Consider the following 26,755-nt stretch of genomic DNA (forward strand, 5'->3'; position numbering starts at 1 on the left):
AGCAGAGACATTTTTATCATGCAAGTATAAATACAGTTGCAAGAAAAGGTATGTGGATCCTTTGGGATTTGCACTGTGAATGTTTACATGTTTTGTTCAATAAAAACATGAAAACTTATCATGTTTTGTGTGGTATTAGTTTAGGCAGACTTTGTTTGTCTATTGTTGTGACTAAGATGAAGATCAGAACACATTTTATGACCAATTTATGCAGAAATCCAAGAAATCCCAAAGCGTTCACATACTTTTTCTTGCAACTGTATATATATTTTTACTCTAGCCAGTTAGCCAGCAACATCATTTAGCCATCCATGCTGCCACTATTATCTGTGACCAATGGCCAACACATTGAGAGGCTTGTGGCTGCAGACCATGGGGCGACCTTGACTGGGGGGAGGGATGTGATGAACTAACCCTTGTTGGGTTTTTCCCTAGTTTGTGATGTTATTTTTAATTTTATCCCCTCACCCTAACCCTCAGCTTTAGGGTTTAGGTACCTAACCCTATCCTTCTTTGGGTTTTTCTTAGTTTGTGGTCTGCTTAATGAAAATATGTCCCCCTCAGTAAATTTCTGTTCTGTTGTAAGAAAAAGCTGTTTACGGTAACCTCTGACAGCAAGCAGAAAATATTCTTCCCTCTGGTGCTGGTAAAGTACGTCACTTTCTGCCCCGTGGTCGAGGTCGCCCCGTGGTAAAGGTCTGCATCAGATGAGCCCAGAGCACCGACCGTTCCCTGGTGAAATAAAGCCGCACCGACCGTTCCCTGGTGAGATAAAGCCGCACCGACCGTTCCCTGGTGAGATAAAGCTGCACCGACCGTTCCCTGGTTAAATAAAGCCACACCGACCGTTCCCTGGTGAGATAAAGCTGCACCGACCGTTCCCTGGTGAGATAAAGCCACACCGACCGTTCCCTGGTGAGATAAAGCCACACCGACCGTTCCCTGGTTAAATAAAGCCACACCGACCGTTCCCTGGTGAGATAAAGCCACACCGACCGTTCCCTGGTTAAATAAAGCCACACCGACCGTTCCCTGGTTAAATAAAGCCACACCGACCGTTCCACGGTGAGAGAAAGCCGCACTGACCGTGCTTTTAGGCATTAGCAGGTGGAAAGAGACTAAAAATAGCAGCGTTAGAGACCGGGGACCCCTGCTGTGCCATGAGGAGCTTTAGGTGTACCTTGCTGCTCAGAGCATGCTGTAGAAATATAAATCATTATAAATCAATTTAAGTTTCTTAATTTCTCGTCGTCGTGTTTCTGGCATCCCTACACTCTTAGGGAGCCACTGCTGAGGTATCAGTCTACCAAAGGACAGAGAAAATCCCTCTGCTGACTTTAACATGAATGCTGTTAGGATGTGCAGCACTGATCTAGTAAATTCTGGTTATCAGTTTTATTATCTACATGACAATAGAGCAGCTGAGTCCTGGCTCCTCCCCTCCCTCCCTCCCCAGTGAAGCCAGCGTTAGCCGTTCTCTGCAATCAGCGTTGATGTTTTATCAAACTATCCCGGCTCAAGAGTTTATTCCTGCAGTTACATCATGTTCTTTCCCGCTTTCTCCCAGCTGCTGGATGCATATTTCAGCAGAGCCCAAAAGGAGCAGAAGGAGAAGTTCCTGAAGAACCACGGCTTCTCTCTGCTCGCCAACCAGCTGTACATCCACCAGGGTAGCCAGGGGCTCCTCGAGTGCTTCCTGGAGATGCTGTTTGGACGCCCGGTGGGCCTGGAGGAAGAGTGAGTCCTCAGACAGCACTAACGTCTGTATTCATCGTACTACTGCTCTGCAGGCTGAGAGTTTTTATAAGACTGTTTCCCTGAACGTGAATGACTAACACATATTTATACACTGACAGGAAGCTTTAGAATGAGGAAAGAGCCATGAGATAGGAAAAAGGACGTTTAGATTAGAGGTGTGGAGATGCATTCCTCTTAGATGATGCACCACACTGGAGTTAGGAGAACAAGCTCAGATTTTAGTGTGTTATAAAATCTGATTTTGTGCTAAATCCAAATTTGCACCACACATTCTTACAACATTTCAACCATCCAGATATATGTCATTCAAGTGTTGGAGTTTAGAAGAACAAAACCCATGACTTAGTGAAGTCAGGGGCCAAAACCACGTGTAGAGTAGAATTTATCTGTTTGCCATTAGAATAAAGACATTTCAATTATTTCTATAGATCTGAGGATGAACACACAATCACTGGAAAACTAATTTTAGCTAGAGTCAAAGAGACGAGGAGGATGTTCTGAGAAAACAACCAAAACTACAGGCTATCACAGCAAAACAGAGTTTGTCCACTTAGGGCTTCCATATGTTGTGGACATTTAGACGTATTTTTTCCTGTGCCCGCTGGAAACCTCTCCATGACCCACGTTTGGTCCTGAACCACCAGTTGAGCGTCTCTGCTCTAAACTACCTGATTGGCCATTTCAGAGTTCTGAGTGTTTATTTTAATCAGGTTTTCATGGAAGCTTAATGAAACATTACATTTTGATGTGATGTCTGAATTTTTTATCATTTGAGTCAAGATCCTTGACTTTTCCTGCAGTGTGGCACGAAAGTTTTAGTAAAAGTCTGTAAGCTCATTTTCTTTCAGGACAGTTTAGTCAGATTTGCTTGGCAGATGTTTTGAATAATGCAGACAATCCCGGCCACATTCTCTGCATAATTTAATCCTGAAAAGACGTGAATCTGTGCTGGTTTTTGGATGTGGCTCGTATTTGGTGTGAAGGAATGCTTAGATAAGGTGTCTGCTTCAAAGAAATCTATCTTGTTGATCAGATATTTCATCTGAGCTAGGTTTCTTTTTTGCAGCGTTTATGTTGCATCTTCTTCTATCCTGTCTTGTTTTCCAGTCTGGACCTGGAGGAAATGGAAAATATCTCACCCTTCAGGAAGCGCTGTGTCATCCCCGTGTTGGGTCTGATTGAGAACTCTTTGTACGAGAACTCTCTGGTGCACAACATCCTCTGCATGCTGCTGCAGCTCCTCAACGCCTGCCCCAAGCTGGCAGACATCCTGCTCGACCACGGCCTGCTCTACGTGCTCTTCAACACCCTCTCCACGCTCAACGGCATGGAGAACGGGTACGGCTGCCAGAACAGAGCGCGATTCATTCAGACACCTGCACGGGCCGGTGGCTTTTGTCTCCCGGCTTGAATTAAATCATTAATTCTCCCTCTGTTCATCGATCCGCTTCCTGTGCTTCATATTTGTCCTCCTCCTCTTGATTCTGCAGGATTCCCCTCAACGACTACAAGCTCCTGGTGTGTGACATCCAGCAGCTGCTTGTCGCCGTCACCATCCACTCCTGCAGCTCCTCGGGGTCCCAGTACTTCCGCATCATTGAGGACCTCGTCACCTTACTGGGCTTCATGCAGACCAGCAAAATGCGGCGCACGCAGGGTGAGGGCTGGCTCTGTCACTTCATTATCCAACACTGCAGAGTGGAGCTGTAATTTTAGAAAAGTTTCACATCTCCAGCTTCACACTCAATGCTCTTCTTTAATTTTTCATTAAAAGAAATGTCCCTCTGCTCCTCATTAGCACTCAGTGTTTTCATTAGCTGGTATCATCATCCTGTGATCACTGAAACAGGAGAGTGGTGTTCATGGGAGCCTTTATCAGGCGTATTTAGACGCTAATAGACTGTACCAGGCTGGAAATGTTTTAAACTGTTAACTTAAACTCCAGGTTCAGGCTCAGGTTACTTCGTTTGTGGACTAAAACTCCAGATAGACTGTTTCACATAACCACAGAGGAAACCCGTAGATGTGTTTGGGAAGGGCTCAATCTTCAAAAACGTTTTTGAAGGGTGATTGGACGAATGTTGTGTCTGTCACATTTCCTGAGAGCCTATCAGAGCAAACAATCATACGACACAGTCGGTCTGGAGCTCAGCAGGTTTCCTGATGTAAATCCATAATTCTGTCTGTTTTTATGAAGGCTTATGTGTGAAGACTCTCTCCAGAACACCAAACAGGATCTGATTTACTGAAAGAAAAGACGAGATAGATTAAGTAAAGGCTCGGTAAAACATGGTGATCATAATATGAACCAAACAGATGATAAAAGTCAGTTACTCACATAAACTCGTCATCTTTCTAACCAGATAAATGCAGCCTGTTCATGAGGATTTTCTAGAGTTTGGTCTCAATAAATAAGTATAAATAAGTGTTTAAGGAAACCTTCCAGCCTGTTTACTAGAGAGAGTTTCATTCATAAAAACATTACTCAGAGGTTAAAGAAGAGTTTAGTTTGGGATCAGATTCATTCCTGGTTATAACACCGGGTCGTCCTCTCTGGAGAAAGGCTGTGCTATGCTCCAGTGTGTTTTTATTTCTTATATAATTATTTATTAAATATCAGCAGTCATAGAGGAACTGCATTAGAGCGAGGACACAGACTAAAACTACTCCCTGACTCTGTGAAGCCTTTATTTTTACTCAGTCTTCTTTTATGCTTGAACCCAGAGATGGCCGTGGCTTTGCAGTTCCGTGTCCTCCAGTCGGCCATCGAGTTCATAAAGACAACGGCCAATCAGGAGCCTCAGAAGCTGAGCAGCTCCGTCAATGCGCCGAGTTCTCCTCACCACGCCATCTACCAGAAAAGGAGGAGCATAGCAGGTGAGGGTTTCACACGCAAGCATGAGGAGGATTTATAATAATAAATCAGAATGTACAGGCGCTGAGTTCAACCTGAATGTTTTTAAGGTTACAAGCTTTTCACTGTTTCATTTATGGATGTATTAATGCTGCTGACAGTTTCACTCCTTATCAAACCGCAAAACGCTACAAACTCTGAATTTAATGATCTGTAACGCCGTAAAGTACCAAAGCTTTGGAGATTTACATTTATTTTATAAGACACTTTAACCAAAACACCTGATATTAAATCCAGAAACAAAGATGTCTTAAGTTTATTTATTTTATACTTAAAATGACCACAAATCTACACGCCATCATGACAGATATGATAAAAATGGCGTTTAGAGCCCAGATTGTTTTTAAGATGATCTCAGAATGTCGGTCTGTTATATATATATTTATATTTAAATTATATTATAACAAAGGTGTGTTAGGAGTTTAGCTGTGGTTAGGCTGTTATATATATATTTATATTTAAATTATATTATAACAAAGGTGTGTTAGGAGTTTAGTTGTGGTTAGGCTGTTATATATATATTTATATTTAAATTATATTATAACAAAGGTGTGTTAGGAGTTTAGCTGTGGTTAGGCTGTTATATATATATTTATATTTAAATTATATTATAACAAAGGTGTGTTAGGAGTTTAGTTGTGGTTAGGCTGTTATATATATATTTATATTTAAATTATATTATAACAAAGGTGTGTTAGGAGTTTAGCTGTGGTTAGGCTGTTATATATATATTTATATTTAAATTATATTATAACAAAGGTGTGTTAGGAGTTTAGCTGTGGTTAGGCTGTTATATATATATTTATATTTAAATTATATTATAACAAAGGTGTGTTAGGAGTTTAGTTGTGGTTAGGCTGTTATATATATATTTATATTTAAATTATATTATAACAAAGGTGTGTTAGGAGTTTAGTTGTGGTTAGGCTGTTATATATATATTTATATTTAAATTATATTATAACAAAGGTTTGTTAGGAGTTTAGCTGTGGTTAGGCTGTTATGTTTAAATTATAGTATGTTATATATTTGTTTATGAAATTTTAGGAATTATATTTAATCTCATTTGACTCAGGAGAAACTGATTCTGAAAGATTCACACTGCTCTGAACAAATATGGGACTTTAGATCTGCTCTGGCTCCGCCCACTTTTTAACGACGTGAATGAAAGAGTGACAGTTCAAGGATAACTGCTATTATGAAGTAAATGTCCTGATGCATTTCCTCTTAGCAGCAGCATTAGAAGTCCTCTCTGCAGTGTTTTTTGTCCCACATGTTCTCAGACTCTCAACTGTCCTCTCTCACCTGTCCTCTCTCACCTGTCCGCTCTCGCCTGTCCTCTCTCGCCTATCCTCTCTCGCCTGTCCTCCCTCGCCTGTCCTCTCTCACCTGTCCTCTCTCACCTGTCCGCTCTCACCTGTCCACTCTCGCCTGTCCTCTCTCGCCTGTCCTCTCTCGCCTGTCCTCTCTCACCTGTCCTCTCTCACCTGTCCTCTCTCACCTGTCCGCTCTCACCTGTCCTCTCTCACCTGTCCCCTCTCACCTGTCCGCTCTCACCTGTCCTCTCTCACCTGTCCGCTCTAACCTGTCCGCTCTCAACTGTCCTCTCTCACCTGTCCGCTCTCACCTGTCCTCTCTCACCTGTCTTCACTCTACTGTCCTCTCTCACCTGTCCACTCTCGCCTGTCCTCTCTCGCCTGTCCTCTCTCGCCTGTCCTCTCTCACCTGTCCTCTCTCACCTGTCCTCTCTCACCTGTCCTCTCTCACCTGTCCCCTCTCACCTGTCCGCTCTCACCTGTCCTCTCTCACCTGTCCGCTCTAACCTGTCCGCTCTCAACTGTCCTCTCTCACCTGTCCGCTCTCACCTGTCCGCTCTCACCTGTCCTCTCTCACCTGTCTTCACTCTACTGTCCTCTCTCACCTGTCCTCTCTCACCTGTCCTCTCTCACCTGTCCTCTCTCACGTGTCCGCTCTCACCTGTCCTCTCTCACCTGTCCGCTCTCACCTGTCCTCTCTCACCTGTCTTCACTCACCTGTCCACTCTCACCTGTCCTCTCTCACCTGTCCTCTCTCACCTGTCCGCTCTCACCTGTCCTCTCTCACCTGTCCTCTCTCACCTGTCCGCTCTCACCTGTCCGCTCTCACCTGTCCTCTCTCACCTGTCCTCTCTCACCTGTCTTCACTCACCTGTCCTCTCTCACCTGTCCGCTCTCAACTGTCCTCTCTCACCTGTCCGCTCTCACCTGTCCTCTCTCACCTGTCCTCTCTGACCTGCCATTCTCACCTGTCCACTCTCACCTGTGTTCCTCGATCCTCTCCTCATCCTGATCCGAAGGTTCCATCGCCATGAAAGACTCCATAATCCCCCGCATCCCCCGGCAGCACTACTGCTCCTACGGCCAGATCCCTCTGCCCCCCCCCTTCAGCTTCCTGTCCCAGGACTCCCCCCTCCCCTCCCCCTCCGGAGCTCCGTCCTACATGCTCCACTGTGACGCAGGTAGCTGGGGCCGCGGTCCACAGCCGAGAACATCCTCCCTGACGCGGAGCATGTGTCTCGTGTTTGCAGTGAACTAACCTGTACCCCGGCTCTCACCTGGGGGTTAATCAGCCCAGTACCGTCCTGTCTACTGGTGCCTTTGTGTGTGCATGTTTTATATTTAACAGAATCACTGTTATTAAGCATTTCTGCACAGATGCTCCTCTCTTTCCTGGGTCGTTCCCATCACCTTTTCTGAGCTTAAAGGAGGAAGAATGTGTGATATTACTCTCAATGATGTGAAGTGTTCCTGCCACTGATTCCAAGCTGTTCTCGTAGCCTGGCGTCGATTCTCCCTGGCCCAGACGGACTCCCTCTTGATGCGGATGCGGTCCGTAGCCAGCGACGAGCTCCACCAGATGATGCAGAGGAGGATGAGCCAAGAAAACCCGATCCGCGCCAGCGAGACCGAGTTTGTCCAGCGGCTGCAAAGGCTGGTCGTCCTCGCCGTCAACAGGCTCATTTACCACGGTAAAAATAAAACTGCTTATCTATTCTCATCTTCTCCGTGCTCTCCCTCGCCTCGGGCCGGGCTGAGCTACAGGAGTTTTCAAATCTTACCAAATTAAAAATCAGATTGCATCACACCAGAGGAACTTTACAGATATTCCTCTCTGTAATCTCAAACATGCACAAATGAAAAGATGTGAGAAATAGCAGCATATGACTGACTGTAGGGTATTAATAAGATTATCGTGTGTGCCAGAGGAAGCCAGGAGACAAAAACATGAGGTAACTCCAGAAACATCATGTCTGAACAGTTGCAATATCCTCTTTGACTCTGCTAACACGCTGCCAGTGATTTCAGAGTGTAATATCTCCTCTTGAGTGCGAGGCACGGGGATCACCAAGGATTTTTAAGGTTCTTTAAAGCCGTCATGAAAGGAGTTTCAAGATTCAGGATGGTTAATGCTACTCTGATTATTCCTGTTCAGATATATTAAAACTTAAGCTTCGAAGCTGCATTCACAGGGGAGAATATTCTGTTTAAAATGCAATCAAATAGAAGTTTTTTGCACTTTGAACAAATATTTTTGTAGCCTTTTTTAGATGAAACCCTCATTTCCATTGTGGTCCTGAAACCAGCTCTCTGTGATGTTCCAAACTAATTCACAGGAAATGTCATCAGACAGCTGATCTGAGCTGCAGACCGCTGTGACCATCGCCAGCAGAATTCTAAAAACTAAAAACGGTCTTGTCGTGTGGCGGATCTTTGGTCTGCACTGAGCTCCAGAGATCTGTAAAACCCTCACATCACCAGGGAATCTGGGTCAGTCCAGGGGGTAAAGACCAGATGAGATGGGTTTATCAGCTCTGAGTCTCTTATTACCTGAGTCCAGGTTTATCTGGTCTGTTGTCCTTTATTTCTCCTGGCATGAATCTCAGACTGACCTCACACCGGAGGACTTTGGTAAAACTTTAGAAGACTAACCTCGGACACTCTCTACCTTCTAAAGACTCACTGAGTTTTTAGTCTCAGATGGAGATTTCGTAAAGACTGCAGGTCACTAGCTACAAGACTAAGCTAAGATTCCTTTTTAGATTATTTCAGTCAGCCATGGATGATAGATCTGAGAGTTTATCCCAGATAAAGAGTTTATTCAGATTAAAGCAGGTCCATGTTAGAGGGGACATATTTTACCCTTTTAAGACAAGTTTATATCTGTCAGTTAGCGTTTCCACAGACACCCGTGCTCTCGCTTGGTGGGCGGGGCTGTAAAGGCGATGAATGTGAAGTTACAGACAGCGTGAGTCAGCTGTTGCAGCAGCAGAGTTATAGAAAGGATGAGTGACAGAAATCAGTAGAGAATAAGCAGTAAACAGCTTTATTTCAGCTGAGAGTGCTTTTTAAAAAATAACTACGTCTGAATGATGTTAACTGCCATCAGTATAGATCCTCAGCTGATGAATACGTGTACAGAGATGGTTTGAGTCGTAACGCTGCGTTAATATGTGAATATATCTAGTCTAGAACAGTTTATGTAACTAAATATGAAAGTTCAGAGCTGTACTGTGAGAATTCACCACATTAAAAATAAAGTAAAAATTCAGCTGGTGTTAAAATCAAGCTAGGTTAAGTCAGAAACCCGGGATGCGCTGATCTCATTGTAAAATAGTCTGCAGCCTGAAGTTTTACAAACACGTCCAACAACCACAGAGCGATGTTTTCACAGGTTACCTAACGTAAGACGTAGATTAATAACTAGTTAGGGAAGAGAATGAACTCATCTAAGGCTTCATATTCACAAAACTTCAGCATTAATTTAGTTTCTCATCCATCATGGATGGATCAGGCTGATGTGAGCCTTCAGGCTCAGGTTCTTAAAATCATCCAGATAAACGTCAGGAAACTGGATTTGTGGTCAGATACCAACATCCACAGACTAGGAAACAGTTTGGATCTCTGTCGAGTCCAAATATTTCCCATTTAGGCAGATATTAGTCCATTTTTCTCCTGTTTTTGCCACTCCTCACAGCTCTGACTTCCGTGTTTTGAAGCCGGAGGCGAGCAGCTGAGTCGCGTGCTGACGTGACGACAGTACAGCCCCTATTGTTGTGTGTAGCTCCACCTTTTTGGTACGTAAGATTGGCACCCCTACGGAAGGGTGCTGAAAAGTGGGACGGTACAGGTCGGTTTTTTTGGGACCCTTTCCAGCTTTTGCTGTACTTGTACTGGTGCAGTACCTTCCTTCATGTGGAGGTTAGTTGTTTTCACAGTGGCCTGAAGAATGCATCACTTTCAGTGGAGTTCCTCTAAAAGTCATGGCCTAAAACACTTCCTCGTCTCCTCTGGTTGCTGAGATGTGAGCTGACAGAGTTTCACTCCTCTTCAGATCTTAGTTCTGATCCAGGTCTAACTCGCCATCTCATGTCTCTTGTTTCAGATGTGAGTCAGGATTTATTCGACTTGCTGAACATCCCCGACTCTCCAGACCAGCAGCTTCTCACACCAGACCCAGGAGACCAGCCTCAGGAGGAGAGCGGCTCCTCCTCCGTCCCCCACTCGCCCACTCCCTTCACCCTGCCGCCTGCCAGCAAGAAGAGCTTCCAGAAGGACATCCTCCGCCTCATGATAGATGGGATCAAGATCAGCCTGGTAGGACAGCGGCCTCTGAGAGGTTTATAGAGCTGTGATGAAGTGAGAGCTTTCTGTGTGACCTGCTGTGGACGTTTGTGGTCTCACAGGGCAGCACGGGCCGCGGAGGAGCCCCACACCAGCAATGGAGGAGGATCCTGTGGTCGTGTCGGGACACTTTCCGGGTGCAAATCGGGCGCCTGCTCGTGCACACGCTCAGTCCCGCACTTCCCATATCTGACAGGAAGGAGGCGCTGGAGTTTGTGTTTGATCGACAACACGCAGATATCCTGAAGGAGAGCCTCAGCCCGGGTCTGGAGGTGAGCGTGGAGAGTAATATTCTCTGTAAATGTGAAGAAGATAAACCTTTGAACATTGATTTACAGTACAGATGAGGATGTTGACACTTTTTGTTTCCTAATATGGCCTCTTCACCCTTAAAGGGTTAAATTCTGGCGTCGGTAGAGTCACAGTCAGGAGCATCTCTGATCAGAAGTGTGCACCTTCTGCTCCTGTGACTTTAGAGTTTTTTTAATGTGTAATGTTAAATTTCTGCTGAGCTCCAGACTCTAAAAACTGCAGTTCAGTTCATGTTTTCACATCCAGAGGCAGAATGACTTCAGTTTGTGTTTCAGAGGTGGAGGGAGAAAGTGCACAGAGTTGTCATTTTGACTCCTTCAGACAGTTTTCCCAGGAGCAGTGACTCTAAAATAACTCTGATTGATGCATTCATGCTCGTCTTCAGCACTGTGCATCACCACGGGACTTTTCTTTCACTCTGCTCCTCCTCTGGGGGTTTACTGAAGGTCGACTCTCAGTCTAAGTTTTTCTATCATCCATGGCTGTTTAAGAGTTTTTCTACCATCCATGGCTGACTGTTTCAGTTTTTCAACCATCCGTGGCTGACTGTTTCAGTTTTTCTACCATCCATGGCTGACTGTTTCAGTTTTTCTACCATCCGTGGCTGACTGTTTCAGTTTTTCTACCATCCGTGGCTGACTGTTTCAGTTTTTCTACCATCCATGGCTGACTGTTTCAGTTTTTCTACCATCCGTGGCTGACTGTTTCAGTTTTTCTACCATCCATGGCTGACTGTTTCAGTTTTTCTACCATCCATGGCTGACTGTTTCAGTTTTTCTACCATCCATGGCTGACTGTTTCAGAGTTTTTCCACCAATCATGGCTGACTGTTTCAGAGTTTTTCCACCAATCATGGCTGACTGTTTCAGTTTTTCCCCCAATCATGGCTGACTGTTTCAGAGTTTTTCCACCAATCATGGCTGACTGTTTCAGAGTTTTTCCACCAATCATGGCTGACTGTTTCAGAGTTTTTCCACCAATCATGGCTGACTGTTTCAGAGTTTTTCTACCATCCATGGCTGACTGTTTCAGAGTTTTTCCACCAATCATGGCTGACTGTTTCAGAGTTTTTCTACCATCCATGGCTGACTGTTTCAGAGTTTTTCCACCAATCATGGCTGACTGTTTCAGAGTTTTTCTACCATCCATGGCTGACTGTTTCAGAGTTTTTCCACCAATCATGGCTGACTGTTTCAGAGTTTTTCTACCATCCATGACTGACTGTTTCAGAGTTTTTCTACCATCCATGGCTGACTGTTTCAGAGTTTTTCCACCAATCATGGCTGACTGTTTCAGAGTTTTTCTACCATCCATGGCTGACTGTTTCAGAGTTTTTCCACCAATCATGGCTGACTGTTTCAGAGTTTTTCTACCATCCATGGCTGACTGTTTCAGAGTTTTTCCACCAATCATGGCTGACTGTTTCAGAGTTTTTCTACCATCCATGACTGACTGTTTCAGAGTTTTTCCACCAATCATGGCTGACTGTTTCAGAGTTTTTCTACCATCCATGGCTGACTGTTTCAGAGTTTTTCCACCAATCATGGCTGACTGTTTCAGAGTTTTTCTACCATCCATGGCTGACTGTTTCAGAGGTTTTCTACCATCCATGACTGACTGTTTCAGTTTTTCCACCAATCATGGCTGACTGTTTCAGAGTTTTTCTACCATCCATGGCTGACTGTTTCAGAGTTTTTCTACCATCCGTGGCTGACTGTTTCAGTTTTTCCACCAATCATGGCTGACTGTTTCAGAGTTTTTCCACCAATCATGGCTGACTGTTTCAGAGTTTTTCCACCATCCATGGCTGACTGTTTCAGTTTTTCCACCAATCATGGCTGACTGTTTCAGAGTTTTTCCACCAATCATGGCTGACTGTTTCAGAGTTTTTCCACCATCCATGGCTGACTGTTTCAGTTTTTCCACCAATCATGGCTGACTGTTTCAGAGTTTTTCTACCATCCGTGGCTGACTGTTTCAGAGTTTTTTTCACCAATCATGGCTGACTGTTTCAGAGTTTTTCCACCAATCATGGCTGACTGTTTCAGAGTTTTTCCACCAATCATGGCTGACTGTTTCAGAGTTTTTCCACCAATCATGGCTGACTGTTTCAGTTTTTCCACCAATCATGGCTGACTGTTTCAGAGTTTTTCTACCATCCATGGCTGACTGTTTCAGTTTTTCCACCAATCATGGCTGACTGTTTCAGAGTTTTTCCACCAATCATGGCTGACTGTTTCAGAGTTTTTCCACCAATCATGGCTGACTGTTTCAGTTTTTCCACCAATCATGGCTGACTGTTTCAGAGTTTTTCTACCATCCATGGCTGACTGTTTCAGTTTTTCCACCAATCATGGCTGACTGTTTCAGAGTTTTTCTACCATCCGTGGCTGACTGTTTCAGAGTTTTTCTACCATCCATGGCTGACTGTTTCAGAGTTTTTCCACCAATCATGGCTGACTGTTTCAGAGTTTTTCCACCAATCATGGCTGACTGTTTCAGAGTTTTTCTACCATCCATGGCTGACTGTTTCAGAGTTTTTCTACCATCCATGGCTGACTGTTTCAGAGTTTTTCCACCAATCATGGCTGACTGTTTCAGAGTTTTTCCACCAATCATGGCTGACTGTTTCAGAGTTTTTCTACCATCCATGGCTGACTGTTTGAGAGTTTTTCCACCATCCATGGCTGACTGTTTCAGAGTTTTTCCACCAATCATGGCTGACTGTTTCAGAGTTTTTCTACCATCCATGGCTGACTGTTTCAGAGTTTTTCCACAATCCATGGCTGACTGTTTCAGAGTTTTTCCACCAATCATGGCTGACTGTTTCAGAGTTTTTCTACCATCCATGGCTGACTGTTTCAGTTTTTCTACCATCCATGGCTGACTGTTTCAGAGTTTTTCCACCAATCATGGCTGACTGTTTCAGAGTTTTTCCACCAATCATGGCTGACTGTTTCAGAGTTTTTCTACCATCCGTGGCTGACTGTTTCAGAGTTTTTCTACCATCCGTGGCTGACTGTTTCAGAGTTTTTCTACCATCCGTGGCTGACTGTTTCAGAGTTTTTCTACCATCCGTGGCTGACTGTTTCAGAGTTTTTCTACCATCCATGGCTGACTGTTTCAGAGTTTTTCTACCATCCATGGCTGACTGTTTCAGAGTTTTTCCACCAATCATGGCTGACTGTTTCAGAGTTTTTCCACCAATCATGGCTGACTGTTTCAGAGTTTTTCTACCATCCGTGGCTGACTGTTTCAGAGTTTTTCTACCATCCATGGCTGACTGTTTCAGAGTTTTTCTACCATCCGTGGCTGACTGTTTCAGAGTTTTTCTACCATCCATGGCTGGCTGTTTCAGAGTTTTATTGTGACTCTTTCAGAAAAAACGACACTCTCACCGTGCCATTCTCTTCTTTCTCTGTCAGCACGGGCCTAAGCTGTCCTTGTACCTGTATGAGATGCTGCACGACCACAAGGACAGCCTGACCAAGGAGGAGCTGAACGCCGTTGGCGTGTTCATGACCTCGGTTAAACTCTGCGGACATCGCCTCATCCCACCGAACTCACCTCACAAACAGGACCTGCTGAAAGCCATCAAAGAGGTAGGAATGGGTTAATCCGCCTTCTATCAAACTTCAGCGGCCAGAGGAAAGAAATACAAAGATTTGAGGTGACAAACCAGGACAGCCCGCTTCCTCTTGACCACAGAGCGACACTGACGTTTGCTAAAAACGTGTTTACTTCTGATTTATCTCACAGGAGAAATTCAAGTATGAAGCTGAGGAGAAAACAAGCAAACTGGCATGGGAAAAGAAGATGGCCAACACCCAGAGAAAGTAAGTCTTGGCTTTCTCTCTTGGTGTGAGATTAATCTCCACTAAAGCAAAAACTAAATAAGAATCCTGTCTTTGTTCCCATCTTCTAATCCCTCCGTTTTCATTTCTCTGCAGTCTTATCCAGAGGCTGGACGGAAAGTCCAAGGACATTTCCAAGATTGCAGCCGATATCACTCAGAATGTGTCTCTGCGGCAGGGCATGGAGAGAAAGAAAGTCATTCAGCACATCAGAGGACTCTATAAAACCGACCTGAGCGCCAGCAGACACTGGCAGGAGCTGGTGCAACAACTCACACACGACCGGTGGGCATTTCAACACTCTCTCTCTTTCTGGTCCTGCTCAGACAGATCAGCAGTGACGGCTCAGCAAAGCCGTGCATTAAACCCTCATAGAGTAGATATTCAACAAGTTTAAGAAGGAAAAAAGGAGAGAAAAGTAAAAGATGTTAGATGTTATGTTAGTGCTACACGTCTACAGTGGGATGTGGAGATGAGGAGACGTCCTAATTTATCTCTACCAAGAGTTTCAACCAGTCATATTCCAATAATAATTATAATTATAACTTTTTTTATGTAGCACCTTTAAAAACAGGTGTCATGGGGCACGCAGATAGCCTAGTGGTTTAAGAAGCGCCCCATGCACGTGGGCGGCCCCTGTTTGAATCTGGCCTGTGGCCTTTGCCACTCCCCGCTCTCGTCCCTGTTTGTGAGAATATCCACTGTCCTCCTCTATCTAATAAAGGTACAAAAGACCATAAATAATTCTTAACAAAAAACAATAATTTCTCTGTAAATATTACAGTATGGCTGTAAATAGTGGTGTAGGTATGCATTAGGCTTTAAAATCTGAACTTAAACTTTGTCTCCGTCGTGTTTATGATCCTTTTCTGTCCACCTCTGAAAACAGCTGCAGTCTCTGGTAAAATCCAGAACCCTGGGATTTGCTGAGCCCTCATGTGGAGTGGGATTGTAGAACTGATAGAAAAAGTGTCTGACTGTTCTGTAATGTTCCTGTTTCAGTGCGGTTTGGTACGATCCCACATCCTACCCCATATCATGGCAGCTGGACCCGACTGAGGGTCCAAACCGGGAGAGACGGCGGCTGCAGAGATGCTACCTCACCATCCCGAACAAATACCTGCTCAAAGACAGACGCAAGCCTGAAGGTAAGGACACCTTTTTAAACTGGTTTAACACGTTAGATCTCTGTGTTTGGCACGTTTATGCCCCGTGGTCATGTGACTCTGATAACGCCATGAGAGGAGAGTTGGTGAGTGAGCGTGGATGAATGGATGGGTTAGAAGGTTAGTGTGCATGTGGCTGAGTCAAAGGTGAAGGTGGTGGGGTGGATTTAGATCAGGGGTCATCAGCTCCTGTCTATGCAGATACTGTAGAGTTCAGTCTATTAAATGACCTGAATAAAACATACGGCAGGAGAAAAGTCTACATGCACATCCAAACCAAGGTGGGCAGGTGCTGAGCCGAAAATGAGACTAACAATGAACAGAAAAACGTCTCACACACTGCAGGGCTCCAAAAATATAATTATATATTGCACCAACGTAGTGATGTTTCGAGCAGTGTTGCTCTTCAAAGAAACACCTCTGTCTAAATGATTTAATACCTTTGAAATATACTTTATTTTGATCCTTAAGCAGTGAACTCAGGCTCTGTTACCTACACTGAGGCCAGCCACAAGGGGGCGATTGAGATATTTAAGCCTCATGTAGTTAGATGTGAATAAGCTGCATCCTGATTGGTGAAAAACATAGGAAGGGAGCAGGTCTTTTGTTTTCATCCTCAGGCAGTAGAAATAAACTCTCAACCCCCCTGAACTGTTTAATTTATGCAGAAATCTGCTGCTTCACCAAGGAATGGACTGAAGAGTATGTGTTGGTCATGCATCTTATTTGCTAATAAAGGTTAATAATAGTTGGATTTTTGTAAAACTGATCAAACATTACGTAAATCTTTAAAGAAAAAAAATATACAGCAATATATTTTTCCTCAGCACATTTTCTGAATTTATTCGAGCTTCTGCGGGCCATATGGGAAGCTGTGAGGGGCCGGATGTGGCCCCCAGACCTCCAGTTGATGATCAGTGGTTTAGAGTTAAGGATGTGAAGCTGCTGCGCAGGTTTTGGAGTTTGTCTGCAGGTCAAGGCTGAGAAAAGGGGGTAGAAGAAGTCTTTTTGCTCAGACTGTTTGTAGGTCTGTGCATGTAGGTGGGGGCTTTCAGACCCCAAGGAGAGGTACCCCCCCTCCTATTAAACTCAGATTTATAGTCAGTAGTTACTGTTATTCTGTTTCCCCTCCCTAGCGTGGCAACATGTCCTGACAGAATGCATTTCTGCACAGATTTTCAGCAGTGTCACTGACCACACTGACAATGACCTGGACTACAGACTCTGTGCATGCTGCAGCCTGCAGAGAAGATGCATTTATGTTTGAAGTCCTAGTTTTAGACAGTGAAGTACAGTGAAGATGCAGATGCTGCAGAGATTGCAGTCTTTTGCACACAGGCCAGAGAAATGATCCCCCAGACCACAGTCAGACATGGACTGGGTTTTGTTTGTCCATATGTGTTCCAGCACACGTAAATGTCCTGGTCCATACTGAACCAGGGCCTCCTCTCAGTAGCTCGGGTGTTTAACAGCAGCCGTATGCTTGCTATTCTCCACATTTACGATACTTCACTGCCTCGTCTCATGAAAATATTTGGCATTGTTATTTTTAACACCATTCAGGCTTTGCAACCACTTTGCATATATTTTAGAGGGATTTGCATGTAGATGAGGAGATTTTAGCACACTACTGGCTCATTAGGGAGCATTGCATGTAATTTCCAAGTCTGAATGATCACTTAAGTTTAGGTTAGCCATTGAGATGTCAAATGAGACCTGAGACTGCCAAGAAACTTCTTATAGTTTATAACAAAGAAGGAGCAGACGTGTCGTTTCATAGGTTTATCTTTCTGAGTGGTAACAGGAAGTCCACTCAGCTGTGGAGGTCATCAAATATCCTGATCAAGCACAGAACTGTGGTGGAACATCAAGGTTTAGAGACACTTCTAAATTATGAGAACTTCACCTGCCTGAGTGTCCACAGGAGAAGCTAAATCATTTCATATCAGCTGATGTGTATTCTAGGGGTGAAGGCAAGAAGAAACATCACAGGAAACCGCTTGTGTTGCATTCAAAGACTCTTGTTAATGGCAGATATATCCCCCCTCTTACCTGTTTCTCACTGTTTTAAATCTTCCTCTCCTGTCCTGTTCAGACACGGTGAAGCCAGCGTTGTCCTTCCTGTTTGAGGATAAAACCCACTCCTCCTTCTCCTCTACTGTCAAAGACAAAGCCACCAGCGAGCCCATCAGGTATCACTGTCCTCTCCGTCTCTGTTGGCCTGTAACCTTTCAGTAAACATGACATCCCTCTCAGGGAGCCGCCAGGATCTGAGTTAAGCACATAAATCTCTCATCAGCCCATGCTGCAGTGAGAGGTGTTCATGCTTTATTCAGGCTGTGGATTTCTTCTTTGAGAAATGTCTTTTTGTCCTCAGGTTCACCAGACGGTGCATCAGCGTCGCCCCCTCCAGAGAGACGGCGGGGGAGCTGCTTCTGGGTGAGACAGTGACCATCTCTCACAGCTGCTCCATGCATAAAACAGTCAGCCGGTCACACGGCGCAGAGAATGTGTTCCCTCTAAGGGTTTAGAGAGTCTGGGTTCCTGCAGTCTTTAAAAAGTCCTAAAAAGATTTCTAGAAGTTCCAGAAGTGTCTGAGAAACTCTAGGTGTCGAATTTCAGATAGACAGGCCTGATATTTCATCAAATCTACAACGTCATGTTGGAATTATTTAAATTATGATATGGATTTTATTTTTTTATGTGTTTGTTCATCGCATTTCTGCAGTGTTACACATTCACATCAACAATCTGCCAACAGGAAAAAGAGAAAAGGATTACTGAATGCAAGTTCAAGGAAATTTGGTTTCAAGTTAGAAAAAAATACAGTAGTTTGCTGGAGTAGACAGTTATATGACAGCTTGTGAGACATGCCAGAGAGGATTTAAACCTGTAACAAGAATCAAATTCGTTGAATCCCACATAAAAACAGAAAAAGCACCAACACAATCACAGATTTTTTGGTTTGCATCTTTAAATGGTCCCGTAATCTCTGATGAAACTTCATTCTCCACTAGACTCAGTCCAACAGTTGTCATTGCAGTACAAATCATTTTAAGCTCTTTAAAACTTCCTGTTTCATGGCAAGTATTGCATAGGCATGGTGACATCCCAGTGTCAGATCTGTGAGCTGGTAAATAAAGCTTTCAGGATGTTTCAAACCAAATTTCAGGAATAAGTTCATCCTGAAAGTACCCTTGGAAGTATAAACTTTGTCCTTTTTTTTTTTCAAAAATTTAAAATGGTGGACTTTCTGTTGACTTGGTGATACAACTCCATGAGGCTTTTTTGTAGTTGCTGACATGATACGCATGCTAGCCAAGTATTGCAGACGGCGCCACTAAGACAAGCCTGCACAAGTACTTTAAGCCCCAAAATGATCCTTCTTGTGTCATGGCGGAGAATACCATGTCATGGTAACAGCTATAGTGTTAGACCTGTTAGTTTATCAGCATAGCTTGGGTACACTTTTAAGAATGTTTCAAACCAGTTTTGAAGGAAAACTGTCTAAGTATTTTAAGTCCCTAAAGAATTACTCCCTATTTCATGGTGAACAACAAATCAGCATTTCATCAGCATTCTGTGTAGAGGGTAGGAGAATGATTTTAGATGTGTTCAGACTGTTAAAAGATGAAATAACCCTGAGAATACTTCTCCATCTTCACATTCAGCTGTTTATTGGGCCTGAGGTTTACTCCCTGCTGCGTCACACCTGTTTCATAGACTCTCCTGCATGTGAGGGGAAACCTCAGCAGTCATCATGCATTCATGCACTCATAGTTAACAGCCAGTGTGTCTCCAGCCTCAGTCATTCTCTATAAAGCTTTAACTACCTTAAACTTACCTCCTCTCTCTCTCACAGGGAAGTCTGGGATGTATTTTGTGGAGGATAACGCTGCTGATGCTCATGACAACCAGGTAAAGCCAGAGGACAGTTCAGGGTTATTGTCTGCATTATGTAAGCTCACCTGCTGAGAACCTGATGTGTTGATGTGTTCGGACAGAGCCTTCACGGGGAGACCGAGGCTCCGTCCTTCTCCTGGACGTACGAGGAGATCAAGGAGGTGCACAAACGCTGGTGGCAGCTAAGAGACAACGCAGTGGAGATTTTCCTCACCAACGGCAGGACCCTGCTGTTAGCCTTCGACAACACCAAGGTGAGGCACAAACACGGGTTATACTGCATGAAGGGAGCCGTGCTGGGACTGTAGAGCAGCTGGAATAAGGCTGGGACAAGACCATGACTGGCTGTCTCTCTCTCAGTATTTCATTCAGGGTAGGGAGTGGAGATCAGTAGCATTCAGCCAGACAGAAAACCCAAGTCTCTTTAAACTAGTGTTAAATCAGCTGAAAACTAAAACATTAGATTCTGCTGGTTTAGAGGAAGACTTTTACTGCTACCATTAATCTCCTTCATGGTCTAACATCCAACCATCCTTTTTATCCATCCAGCTATTTCTCTTTTATCCGTCCATCCATCCATCCATCCATCCATCCATCCATCATCCATCCATCCCTTTTATGCATCCATCCATCCATCCATCCTTTTTATCCATCCATCCATCCCTATATTTGTTCTGGCTTTCATTTTGAAATTTTTGGTTGAACTTTATTGAAGTTTCTTCCGTAATCTTTTATTCATTACCAGAGAATCAAAGCAAGAAATGAACAAAATCACAGTCAGACCTTCAGTTGAAATTGGTTCTCTCTTTTTTTTTTTTCATTTTTAATATAAAAGAAAGAAAGAAAGACATAAGGTAATTTCTCTTCTGTTCTTTATTTTTATCTTTAATAAGAAATGAGAAAATGTTCCATTCTGTCCTCTCTCATTCAGTCCTGTCCTGTCTGACCATTCTACTCTACCAACCTGATAACTCCCAGCATGCTTTTCTCTGCAGCGGGACTAAATCACACAGAGAGGACAAATTAAAAATGAAATCAAATACAGTCAGAGTTTTTATTTTCCTTTTTCCTTTTTTTTTTTGATTCATTGATTCATTGATGAAATTTAGAAGAATAAATGTTTTTGTGTTTGACATCGGGTTTTTGGATTAAACATCTTTGTTTCTGATTTTTCATTCTTAACTGAGTTTTGGTAGAATAAAGGATGATTCTTGTGAATGGCAGCAGGCAGTAAACTTTTTCTTTCCTTGTTGATGATAAATGCTTAAAAAGACGTCTCTGCTGATCCTGGGAGGAAGAATTCAGACCATGGTTGATTCAAACATTAAAACGTTTCCCTGTTACACTCCTCCTTAAGTCTAACCTGTCCCGTACTCTGCGTGCTCACCTCAGTTCCGTGACGACGTCTACCACAACATCCTGACATCCGACCTCCCCAACCTGCTGGAGCACGGGAACATCACGGCGCTCACCCAGCTGTGGGGCTCGGGTCAGATCTCCAACTTCGAGTACCTCACTCATCTCAACAAGCACGCGGGGCGCTCCTTCAACGACCTGATGCAGTACCCGGTGTTCCCCTTCATCCTGAGAGACTACACCAGCGAGACCCTGGACCTGCAGGAGCCCGGCATCTACAGGTGAGTGGTGGAGGGAGGGCGTGTTCAGACAGCTGTTATCATGGCTAAGACAGGAAAAGGAAATAAACTCTGGTATTTTATAGTACATGAGATAAAGAGAGGCACATCTGCTCTTCTGTCTGTGATTTTTTTACTTTTAGTGAATAAATATGAACATGCAGAGACGTCCTACGTTTTATTTTTATCTAAATATTAGAGAGAAGACGTCTGCTAGATCCCGGTCTGTCCATCATTTTCCATATTTATCACTCAAGTTAATTTTCAGAATATTCATGTTTTAATTTTTGGGCATTAACCATGATTAGGATCCTTAACAAATACACTACTTTCTTATTTAGCTCATGCATTTTTAACCCTTTCAGCACACTTTGGTTAATCCCCATCAGAGTCTCAGGTAGACTAAGTCCACCTCTGATCCTGAGTGGAGTCAGTTGATTGGCTGATTCCACATTCAGTGGCACTACAGATGAACCCCCAAGAATAGAGGCAGAAATACTGAAGAGGTGGATATTAAGCAGTATGTCTCCTTTAAATCCTCCGGTTTTTCTTTATAATCAGTTTTTAATGATTCCTTTAGTGGATGAGGAGAGAGCAGGCCTGATTTATCACACAGATTTTCTGATAAATGATAAAAATGTCAGTCCTGACAGCTGAACCTCATGTTTTTAACTGCCTGGCTTCATCTTGTTTTTCTGCAGGAATCTGAGCAAACCCATCGCAGTGCAGTCCAAAGAGAAGGAGGATCGATACGTGGATAACTATAGGGTGAGGCCGGCTGAACGCTCTGCTGTGTTTGTGAAGCTGAAGTAAGAAAACGCATTAACCGACGTTTATTTCTGTGTGTGTTTGAATGTTTGGTGCAGTACCTGGAGGAGGAGTATAAGAAAGGCATCAGAGAGGACGACCCCATGCCTCCCGTGCAGCCGTATCACTACGGCTCCCATTATTCCAACAGCGGCACCGTGCTGCACTTCCTGGTCCGAATGCCTCCGTTCACCAAGATGTTCCTGGCTTACCAAGGCGAGTCTGAAACCTTAAACTAAGAAATACACATGTACAAGTCCTGTTAGGTTGTTTTTACTGAACCAGCTGAGCGTAGGGGCTTCATTGTGGCAGAGAAGTCTGATTGTTTGAGAAACAGTCATCTCTGTGCAGCAGTAGCAGTTATTACATGGGAAGGAGTCGTAATGTTTCAGGACTAAAGCCATGGTATTATCATCTCTGTGAGAATGGCGTCCTTACATTAGCATGACCAGAGATGGGACATTTGTTCTTTATTGCATATTTATGTCCATCCCTCATGCTCGGCTCTAACAGGTGGAGTGAAACGACGCTGCAGGGCTCTTTAACAGCAGATAATTATCACACTCCTCCAAAAAGCTTTTAGCAGCGCTGAGTGCCACCTGTCTGCGTGTCATTGAACGCACCGTGCCGTTTGATGCTTTTAGTTTGAAACGCTGGAACGTCCTGATCTCACATCTCGGCCAGCAGCACGCCGTTGCATCACGTTTGACCATGAAAGGTTTCTTCCTCTTTAAACTTTCCTCTGATCGACTCCTCGCCCTTCCTCTCCTCTGTCCTTCTCCATTCTTCTCTCTCTCGTTTCTCCTTCCTCTGATCCGGCGAGGCGCCTCTTTGTGTGACGTGAGCGTATTCATGCGTCTGTCTGAGGTCATGAAAGGGGATCTTTTCAATCAGTGAGGCCAGTGTGTAATGAGATTGTCTTTGGACTCCATCAGACCAGAGCTTTGATATCCCCGACCGGACGTTTCACTCCATGAACACCACGTGGCGGCTGTCCTCCTACGAGTCCATGACGGACGTCAAAGAGCTCATCCCCGAGTTTTTCTACCTCCCAGAATTCCTGGTCAACAGAGAGGGTAATTACGTTCACCTCTACACCTTTAATCTCCACAGCTTTCACTCACACCGGCCGTCGTTTCAGAGCTTTAGAAGACAATTATGGGGATCAAATGTCATTGAATATGGGAAATTGGATGTGCAGAATAAAGAAGAGACTAAAATCCCTTTAACCCTGGTTAAAACTTAAATATATGTAGTTTAAAAGCTTTGTGATGACCTTTGACCCAAAAACCTGAAGTCATCCTGGTCCAAGTAGAGTCGGTTCTAAATGTTCCACATTTATTCCACGCCTTTGTTCATCTATCACAGACGTGTTTTTGTTTTGGACTTGGTTAAAAGCTGCTAGCATGAACTCAGAAAGGGTCGGTGCATTTCAGTACCAGACTACAGGCTTAATTCTCCTCCACTGTCTTCTTTAAAACATAATAAAACCAAATGTGTAAAGAGGAAAACTTCATATCTTCATGATGCTATTTTATAAATAAACACAAATGAACCTCAGACAGTCATGTTGATGAAACTAAAGGTTGCATTAAACTTAGATGTATTATAGAGTATGCATGCTGTAGCTGCTCACAGACACATTTCAATCTTTGTTCAATCTCATCATTAATGAAGTTTTTACAATTGTGAGGGAAGGTGCATTCAGGTTTCCCTCTATTTACACTTGATTAATTAAACCATAAATAACACGGTAGATAAATGACATTTGAGGCTGCTTCTGCAGCTTTCATTTGAAGTTAAATACTTGTTTAAATATCTCTGTCTCCATAAATAACCCAGCAACTGCTATGATAATGAAAACACCGATAATTTTACTGTCCTATATTTATGAAAATGGAGTTTAAGTCTAATTCTCATGACCACAACTATCAAACTCATTTTTCCGAAACATGTAAATCATTACTGAAACAGGTGCCCCTCATGAGCTTAATTAATAGAGTAACAATAATAATTAGCTTTTCCTTTGGTTCGGAGAATATCTAAGTTTTTTCATTTCAGTTTTTCAATGTGGCATTTAAAACATGTCAGGTTTCTGGGAAATATCAGGAAAAAACTGGTTGCAGATTGAGGGGTGTGTTGCAGTAATGAGAGAAATCTGTGAAAATATAAAAAAGGATTTATGTTTAAAATATTTAATTAAGTTTTTGTGTAATTCCATACGTACCATTTAAGAATTCTGTCTTAAAAAATTAAATAATAATTTATTTTTCAGAGGTATTTGATGATTCAGAGTAGTTGCGGTAATGAGATTTTTCACAGATCTCTTTGGTAAAATGTTAATAAAAAGGTTAAAAATGCTTCAGACATGTTTTGAAATTAATAGTCAATAATAATTAAGATATTGCTATTTGTGTTTCCTTTTTGAAATTTTGATGTCTGGAATCTTTTGAACCTGGATTTCATGAGAACCACCCTTAAGGTATTTTTAACTGCTGAGAGGACGCTGATACAGACACTGGGATTCACGTCTCATCACAGTCCTGGCTTGTTTGGTTTTTTTTTTGTTTATTTAAACCTCAAATATGAATTATCAATATAAATGTGTGAGCGGTTGCACAGAATTCTTATAGAAATTAAAATATTTAAAACAACATTTCACACATGGAGGAGAGTGTTTCGTGGTTATTTTTGTTGTTTTTGTTCCTTTAATTTAAAAAAATGATAAATGAGTGTGGTTTCATCTTCTACCGTCGTCGCGATGCAAACATCCATCTGAAGCACCTTTAATGAAATATTTTTAATCTTAACAGGATATTTTCCCGGATTATTCTGATCTGAAGCAACGCTGCTTAGAAAAAGAGTCAAAGATCAGAAAGTAAATTTTAAAATTAAATCTCCATACCCACAAACTTTAGACCCAGTTAAAGGTTTTTGAACCGCCGGCCCAGAATACATCCTGGTAGATTATCCTAGATCAGTGTTGCTCAACCCTGCTCAACCAAACAGCCAAACTGTTGAAAAATATATTTGCAAGAGCAACAATCTAAGTGGTGAAAAGTGGTAAAAGAAAAAAAAAAGCTTGAAGTAGCAATAACAGTAAGTGAAAGGAGGCAAAAATGGTCAAAAACAACAAAAATGTGTGAAAATGGGCAAAAATAGGGAGAAAAAGTGGGAAAATGGTCAGAAAGTAGCAAAAATGAGTGAAATGACAAAACAATGAGTTTAGGGGTTTAGGGGGTGCAAAAGTTGCAAAAACATGGCAAAATAATGACTGAAAGTGACTAAAATGGGCAAAAAGCAGTCAAGAGTGGCAAAAAATGGGCAAAAAAAAATAGGAAACAAATGGTATTTAGTGGCAAAAAGGTAGCTTAAATGGGAAAAAAGTGATGAAAAAAGGCAAAAATGGCATAAAAGTGCCCAAAAGAAGTGGCTGAAATGAACAAAAATGAGGAATAAACTAGTATTTAATGACATAAGGTAGCTTAAATAGTCAAAAATGGGGAGAAAAAAGGTGAAAAGGGGCAAAAACGGGATAAAAGTGGCAAAAATGAGAAAACAAGTGGTATTTAACGCCAAAGGGTAGCTTAAATGGGCAAAAAGTGACAAAAAAATGGTGAAAAGGGCATAAATAGTTTGAAATTGCCAAAAAGAAGTGGCTAAATTGGGCAAAAATGAGGAAGAAAGTAGTATATAATGATGTAAGGTAGCTTAAATGGATGAAAATGGGGAGAAAAAAGAGATGAAAAGTGGCAAAAAATGGTGAAAAAGGGCAAAAAAGTTTCCCTTTTGTAAGGTTTTCTAAGGGAATAATATTTAAAGTTAAGACATAAAAGAGCCACATGTTGAGAATTACTGTCCTAGATTATCTAATCTAGCATCCTGATCAAAGAAACTTTATTTTCTGACCACAGGTTTTGATTTCGGCGTCCGTCAGAACGGTGAGCGGGTGAATCACGTGAACTTGCCTCCATGGGCGAGGAACGACCCTCGTCTGTTCATCCTGATCCATCGGCAGGCTCTGGAGTCGGACCAGGTCTCTCAGACTCTGTGCCAGTGGATCGACCTGGTGTTCGGTCTGAAGCAGAAAGGAAAGGCTGCCGTCCAGGCCATCAACGTCTTCCACCCCGCTGTAAGCACAGACACCATGTTAGGTTGTCTTTGAGTCTCACTGGTCAATGTTTGGTTCCTCTGCTCTCTCTGTGTGCTGAGAAGCTACCAGAGCTGACTGCTGAAATGTGAGGATAAAACCAGAGTTCAATGAGCAAACTGCAGAATAAGACAACAACGAAGTCATAGTATCACACAAAGAAAACTATAGATTCATAACAGAAATGTCTGTGTGTTATTTTAGAGGGAAATATCTGCAGTGCTAAATTTGGATGCTGATCCATAATTAGCCCTTATCTTTTGATCAAAGTATTGATTATTTAAAAATGTTCTGATGTAAAACTTCAGGAGATTATTTTATGAATTATGGAGTTTCTGGAAACTTTCATAGAAGTTTGCTTGTAAATCCCGTCAGTCAGGTCTGATGTTTGTTCCCTTCTTCATGTTAGCTAAACATGTCTTAGCTTGACTTTAATGCAGGACGCCGTTTGTATCTTTTGTCCAGACTTACTTCGGCATGGACGTGTCGGCCGTGGAGGACCCGGTGCAGCGGCGAGCTCTGGAGACGATGATAAAGACGTACGGACAGACGCCCAGGCAGCTCTTTAACGCCTCTCACGTCAGCAGAGCCGGCACC

The 26,755-nt window shown here is 43.0% G+C and overlaps 1 protein-coding gene across 4 annotated transcripts in view; it reads left to right on the forward strand.

Annotated features, from left to right (window-relative positions):
• lyst (lysosomal trafficking regulator) overlaps nt 1–26,755 on the forward strand; it is a 108,783-nt gene that overhangs the window by 72,351 nt on the left and 9,677 nt on the right. For 3 of the 4 annotated variants that reach the window (XM_041790355.1, XM_041790356.1, XM_041790357.1), the window contains exons 23-44: nt 1,568–1,737; nt 2,866–3,096; nt 3,249–3,415; nt 4,483–4,635; nt 7,008–7,169; nt 7,488–7,679; nt 10,094–10,305; nt 10,395–10,604; nt 14,070–14,246; nt 14,404–14,480; nt 14,595–14,783; nt 15,501–15,646; nt 17,760–17,856; nt 18,042–18,103; nt 19,527–19,582; nt 19,669–19,821; nt 20,960–21,204; nt 21,903–21,969; nt 22,068–22,224; nt 22,944–23,084; nt 25,923–26,140; nt 26,624–26,755. The exon at nt 26,624–26,755 is cut by the window's right edge and continues 99 nt beyond it. In XM_041790355.1, the coding sequence (XP_041646289.1) occupies nt 1,568–1,737; nt 2,866–3,096; nt 3,249–3,415; nt 4,483–4,635; nt 7,008–7,169; nt 7,488–7,679; nt 10,094–10,305; nt 10,395–10,604; nt 14,070–14,246; nt 14,404–14,480; nt 14,595–14,783; nt 15,501–15,646; nt 17,760–17,856; nt 18,042–18,103; nt 19,527–19,582; nt 19,669–19,821; nt 20,960–21,204; nt 21,903–21,969; nt 22,068–22,224; nt 22,944–23,084; nt 25,923–26,140; nt 26,624–26,755 (3,414 nt within the window). The remainder of the gene's footprint in view (nt 1–1,567; nt 1,738–2,865; nt 3,097–3,248; nt 3,416–4,482; nt 4,636–7,007; nt 7,170–7,487; nt 7,680–10,093; nt 10,306–10,394; nt 10,605–14,069; nt 14,247–14,403; nt 14,481–14,594; nt 14,784–15,500; nt 15,647–17,759; nt 17,857–18,041; nt 18,104–19,526; nt 19,583–19,668; nt 19,822–20,959; nt 21,205–21,902; nt 21,970–22,067; nt 22,225–22,943; nt 23,085–25,922; nt 26,141–26,623) is intronic. The other variant, XM_041790358.1, reaches the window with a different exon arrangement.

This window comes from Cheilinus undulatus, linkage group 6 (assembly GCF_018320785.1).
Source record: "Cheilinus undulatus linkage group 6, ASM1832078v1, whole genome shotgun sequence".
NCBI lineage: Eukaryota > Metazoa > Chordata > Actinopteri > Labriformes > Labridae > Cheilinus > Cheilinus undulatus.